Consider the following 5904-nt stretch of genomic DNA (forward strand, 5'->3'; position numbering starts at 1 on the left):
CCCCTGACCCTGCGGGAGACCACAACCACCGCCAGCTCCCCCCTGACCCTGCGGGAGACCACAACCACCGCCAGCTCCCCCCTGACCCTGCGGGAAACCACAACCACCACCAGCTCCCCCATGACCATGCAGGTGACCATGACCACTGCCAGCCCCCCCCGACCCTGGGGGAAACCGAAACCACTGCCAGCTGCCCCCTGACCCTACGGGTGAACAGGACCATTGTTTCCCTGGTGTGCTATCACTGGGGCTTTTTGTCTCCTCTCATTATTGGATCTCCCCCCTCCTCATAATTTGGTTCTGGGGTTCCGGTGGGGGTTGCGTGTGGGAGCTGCACTAGGGAGTCACAGAACGGACAACACAATCTGATTGTCAGAGTTTATGGCCGATGGTAGATTTCATTGAACAATCGGTATGACGGTGCCGGTAGTTCCCACTAACACTGGAGCAATAGGATGCCCCAACCAATCACCATTCACCTTCCTGTGTCCTATGAAGCATTGAGCTCTTACTGGTTCCCATGTCCTCATACATTAGCAGATACCCTCTCCCTCCCCCCGTGATCATCTTCTGCTGCTCCCTGCCTCCGATTGGCTGATGATGGGATTGTTTGGAGTGTTATGTCAGTGATCCCATAAAGAAGACACGATTTATCGTAACACAACCTGAGCCATTTATTTCACAGAGAATCCCACCATCCATGGTGGTAACAATGGCAATTCTGTACACATGGAAGAAGATATTTACTGCACCCAGTACACAGATATACAAAACAAAATGCGTAATACAGAAGAATTCTACCCACATCACTGACTGTACCGACCAATCCCCCGCGTGCGTCTCGCGAGGCCCACCAATCCCCCGCGTGCGTCTCGCGAGGCCCACCAATCCCCCGCGTGCGTCTCGCGAGGCCCACCAATCCCCCGCGTGCACCTCATGTGCGAGCCCCATTATTCCCCTGCGTGCATCCCATGTGCCAACCTCTCCTTCATCAGGCTGCCCTCATTCTCTAAACTCCCATCCCACCCCCGCAGGGCTTCCTTTTTTCGTTCCATGCGGCCTCATGTCACATGATCACCTGGCAGCCTCCCCTGGAAATGCTCAGGCTCTGGCAGTCATGCTGTTCCCAGATTCACTGGCTGTCCTTATTGTTGTGACCGAGTGCGGTTACAGCAGACATTTTTACATGGATTTTCCAGTGGCTCCATCCCACTCTGACAACCGTCTTTTCCTCCCTGACGAGCCATTGCCGGATGCGACACTTTGCAGCTGAAGTGTAAGCGTTCGCCGGTGTGAATGCGCTGGTGTCGCACCAGGTTGTGTTTCTTGTAGAAGCTGCCACCACACACGGTGCAGGGGAAGGGGCGCTTCCCGCTATGAATACCTTTGTGTCTCTCCAGGTTGGGTTTCTGGATAAAGCTGTCTCCGCACACGTTACAGCGGAAGGGACGTTCCCCGGTGTGAATCCTTTCGTGGCGGCTGAGGTACTGGCGGCTGGTGAATCCCTTCCCGCAGTGGCTGCAGGAGAACGGGCGCTCCCCCGGCCCTCTGTTGTGTCTCTTTTGATGGGCCTGCAGATTGGGCTGCGCTACAAAGCTCCGAGGACACCGATCGCAGGAAAACGGCTTTTCTATTCCCACGTTGCCATTTTGGTGAACTCGCTGATGAGTAAGGAGGTGAGAATGGCAGGCAAAGCTCTTCCCACATTGGGCACAGCTGTGGGGCCTCTCCGCATTGTGAACAGCTTCCTGGTGCCTCATTAGCGCCTTGTGGTGGGCGTAGCTTTGATCGCACTGATCACATGGGAAGGGGGTCTCTCCAGTGTGTCGACGGCGGTGAATCACCAGGTGTTGTTTGCGGCTGAAGCTTTTGTTACAGTCTGAGCAGGTGAAAGGCCGTTCCCCGGTATGAATGCGGCTGTGTGTGATCAGATCAGCTTTGCGGTTAAAGCTTTTCCCGCAGAGGTCGCAGGAGAAGGGACGCTCACCTGTGTGGAGCCGGGTGTGAGTGTGGTAATTCCCTTTATGATTAAATGTGATGCCGCAATATTCACAGGAATACAACTTCTCACCCGTGTGAATCCTCTTGTGGCCGACCAGGTGGTGGCGGTAATGGAAGCTCTTCCCGCAAACCTCACAGGGGTAGGGCCGCTCCCCGCCGTGCGTTCGCTGGTGGCTGGAAAGGTGAGATTTGCGATTGAAGCTCCGGTGACAGTCAGCACAGGAATATGGCCGATCCATGGAGCTCGGGGATTGGGGACACGGAGTGCCGAGGAGACGAGGAGATGACAGGCGAGAATCATGAAGAATCCGGATATCTGTCCCTGCCACACACAAACAATCATCAATGATCAGAGATGGGAGGACAAACATTGCCAAGAGATCTAACATCTAAACAAAATAGGGTAATGGAAAGAATGGGGATCGGGAAAGAATGGGGATGGGGATGAGGGAAAGAATGGGGATCGGGATGAGGGAAAGAATGAGGATCGGGAAAGAATGGGGATCAGGATGGGGTGGGCGATGAAGATTATGATCAGAATGAGGATATATGGGGGGTCCCCTAGCACTATACACCAGGGACATGGGGCAGATTACCCCCTCTGACAGAAGAGTCCAGGAGGCCACGCCCACAGCCCTTCCTGTCCCTTACCGATATAGCTGTAAGCCTGCAGTACGGACACCGGAGAGCGCTCTTCCTTCTCCTCCTTTATGGTTATATTGCAGTTGGGGACACCTGCAATGAAGGAAGTAAACTATTTATAATGTGGACATCATGGTGGCTCAATGGTTACAACTCTCACCCCAGGGGTCCCATCCATCATCTACCCCAATATCCCCATACAGATCTCCTTCCATCTACCCCAATATCCCCATCAATCCTCCTTCCATCTACCCCAATATCCCCATCAATCCTCCTTCCATCTACCCCAATATCCCCATCCACCCCCTCCATCTACCCCAATATCCCCATCCAGATCGCCCTCCATCTACCCCAATATCCCCATCCAGATCTCCCTCCATCTACCCCAATATCCCCATCAATCCTCCTTCCATCTACCCCAATATCCCCATGCAGATCTCCCTCCATCTACCCCAATATCCCCATCTACCCCCCTCCATCTACCCCAATATCCTCATCAATCCTCCTTCTATCTACCCCAATATCCCCATCAATCCTCCTTCTATCTACCCCAATATCCCCATCAATCCTCCTTCCATCTACCCCAATATCCCCATCAATCCTCCTTCCTATCTACCCCAATATCCCCATCAATCCTCCTTCCATCTACCCCAATATCCCCATCAATCCTCCTTCCATCTACCCCTATACTCCCGTCCTGATCTCTGCCCAATCTCTGCATCCATCACTCTAGTCCTCCATGTCTTACCATCATGAAGTTTTGGTGGAGTTTCCCGTAGTTTGATCAGTTGGGGTCTTTCCTCTGGCACCCTCTTGGACCAGCTGAGCCCCTGAATGAGAAGACCTGGGGAGACATGGTGCCCCAGAAGGGTCAGCAGAAATCAGAGGAGATGATTGGAGAATGATTGGTAGATTAGGAATATTTCCATTAATTTGTTTTGTCTCTCTTCTGTACAATGCCACACCAGATGATGGCGCTATACAGTAATGACTTACCCAGGGAGGTCACCAGCTCCGCATTGTCCGCCATCACCTCCTCGTAGAGCCGGCGCTGCCATTCCTGTAGAGATTCCCATTCCTCCTCCGAGAAGAATACGGCCACCTCCTCGAAGCTCACCGCCATCTGCAAGACACAACGCATATTGGCCTGGGGCTGCCACGGGGGCATTTCCATCTGAGGTGGCAGATGTGGGGGTCATTTCCATCCCAGGGGGCAAATGTGGGGGTCATTTCCATCCCAGGGGGCAAATGTGGGGGTCATTTCCATCCACAGGGTCCGATGTGGGGGTCATTTCCATCCACAGGGGCAGATGTGGGGGTCATTTCCATCCACAGGGTCCGATGTGGGGGTCATTTCCATCCACAGGGGCAGATGTGGGGGTCGTTTCCATTCACAGGGGCAGATGTGGGGGTCATTTCCATCCACAGGGGCAGATGTGGGGGTCATTTCCATCCCAGGGGCAGATGTGGTTTTTTTTCCATGCCTAGGGCCAGATGTGGGGGGGGGGGGCATTTCCATCCCTAGGGGCAGATGGGGGGGGGGGGGGGGTGGCGTTTCCATTCCTAGGGGAAGATGTATGGTTATTGCCATCCCCTGGGGGAATATGTGGATGTTCCCGGTTGCAGACAATATACACGGCTTCTTCCCGTTACAGCTTCACCTACCTGAGGGCCCCTCAATGACGGGAGCGGTAACTATCCTGTGGGCGGGGCTTCTTCTTTTCCGCACACTGACAGAACGGAACGCCAAAGGGATTCTGGGATAATGAGGAAGGACATAACAACTTCCAGCCCGCCCACTGACCCGCCCAACACGTGCGATTAGCCAATTATACTCACTACAGACACAGTACACACACCCACTTTTTGTCGGGACACGTCCCAACCTTGCTGTCGTTCCTCTGCCAGTTATTCAGCGTCCTATCCCCGAGAAGCGCACCAGCAATTGTACTGCGCATGTCACACTTCACCTCAGATCGCTCCGCAGTAAGAGCTGATCACATGACCTCCCATTTACTTACATCACCCCTCCCTCCTCCTCTTTCCCGATATCCTATGAAACAATCCTACCCTCGGAATGCGTACTACCAGCTGATTGGGCGTGTACAACGACGTCACGATCGGCCGTTTCTTCTCTGTCTGCGCGCGCATCTTCTATCTTTTTCAATGGGATTCTGTTTCAGTGTGAGCTCCGCGCGAGTGGGGGTGTCCTATTGACATCGGATATCCGCTATGCCCCGCCCGCATTTTCTTGAGAGATAACCCCGCCCCTCATACAGCATGAGAGCTGTGTCTGTGTCCATGCTGCTGCCATTATCCCCATGTATAAACCTTCATATCTCCCACACCTATTGTTATACAAGCGTGAAATTTTCAGGGTACACAGGGGACCTAAGGAGCTGATAGGAAACTTTATTTTAGCCCCCTGAACATAACACGTTGCCAGATACGGGGTCTCAAACATAAAATCCTAATAAGAATTAGGGATCTGTTCTCATTAAAGTGGAACTAAAGTAAAAATAAAAGGATAATTGTACTGCGCATGTGTGAGATTGCCATCTTTCTTTTAAGAACAGAAAAGTCCCCCCCGGGTTCTCGGAGCCTCCTGGGGTTCATGGCGTGCGTATACCAGGAGGATCTGCGCTCACATTCAGTCTCTACCGCCGCTGCACTAATGACAGAAGGGGAGGGGCTTGTGAAAAAAAACCCCAAAACAAAGGGTTATCTACCCTTCTATATAAAATAATAAATGAGGCCCCTTCCTCGTGCCAGGGAGCCCTGCTTAGAGGGAGAAGCTCACTGCCGCCTGAAACCAAATCTGCAGACGCTGCGAGAGACTGAGCGGCTGGCGGGGTGCCTGTTACACACACACTTTTTGTCCACCCCCACCCCTATATAAAATGTTAAACCTATCATATCATGCTACCCTGTCACACATAGCTACCCCCTTACCCTCTATGAACCCCAATTTTTCTGTAACATCTTGCTATAGATGGAGAGGGCTGCCGAGAGAAAATCCGGGCCCTGGCACAAAGAAGGTGTGTGGGCCCCTATACAAAATTCTACTAACATGTATGTGTGTATATTATTATTAATTTCTAACTATCATAGATTACATTTAGATAATTACATATGGGTATAATTGTAATATTAAAGTCCGCTAACCGCTAAGCCGTTTATAATCTGGAATCTCTCGATAACAGACAAAAAGCACGCCATGTCAGTGGGTCCTTTATGCTACAATTACAGCATTTACAGGGA

General features: G+C 52.3%; 1 protein-coding gene across 4 annotated transcripts; it reads right to left on the reverse strand.

The window, feature by feature from the left end:
* Positions 1-649: 649 nt before the first annotated feature.
* On the reverse strand, positions 650-4677 carry LOC140331802 (uncharacterized). 4 transcript variants are annotated; one of them, XR_011920979.1, is made up of 6 exons: positions 4503-4677; positions 3640-3766; positions 3392-3487; positions 2653-2736; positions 934-2323; positions 650-871 (listed from the first exon to the last, which is right to left on the reverse strand). XR_011920979.1 is itself a non-coding variant. In XM_072413104.1 (5 exons), exons 1-5 carry the CDS (start codon positions 4599-4601, stop codon positions 1146-1148), a joined length of 1584 nt encoding a protein of 527 aa, XP_072269205.1. In that variant the 5' UTR covers positions 4602-4677; the 3' UTR covers positions 650-1145. The 4 variants fall into 4 exon arrangements, 3 of the variants coding, with proteins under 3 accessions (XP_072269205.1, XP_072269208.1, XP_072269207.1); XM_072413104.1 differs by having other exon boundaries at positions 650-2323; XM_072413107.1 differs by having other exon boundaries at positions 650-2323; positions 4507-4526.
* Positions 4678-5904: the final 1227 nt, after the last annotated feature.

The sequence above is a fragment of the Pyxicephalus adspersus genome, chromosome 5 (genome assembly GCF_032062135.1).
Source record: "Pyxicephalus adspersus chromosome 5, UCB_Pads_2.0, whole genome shotgun sequence".
In the NCBI taxonomy this organism is placed as follows: domain Eukaryota; kingdom Metazoa; phylum Chordata; class Amphibia; order Anura; family Pyxicephalidae; genus Pyxicephalus; species Pyxicephalus adspersus.

What these genes read in the sequence shown, in the direction of transcription:
- LOC140331802 (XM_072413104.1), bottom strand. Translation starts at nt 4,601, where the DNA reads ATGCGCAGTACAATTGCTGGTGCGCTTCTCGGGGATAGGACGCTGAAT. An exon ending in CGTGTCCCGACAAAAAGTGG is followed by an intron (nt 3,767 to 4,502) that starts GTGTGTGTACTG and finishes TGTGTCTTGCAG; the next exon opens with ATGGCGGTGAGCTTCGAGGA. An exon ending in GCAGGCTTACAGCTATATCG is followed by an intron (nt 2,324 to 2,652) that starts GTAAGGGACAGG and finishes TGTGTGTGGCAG; the next exon opens with GGACAGATATCCGGATTCTT.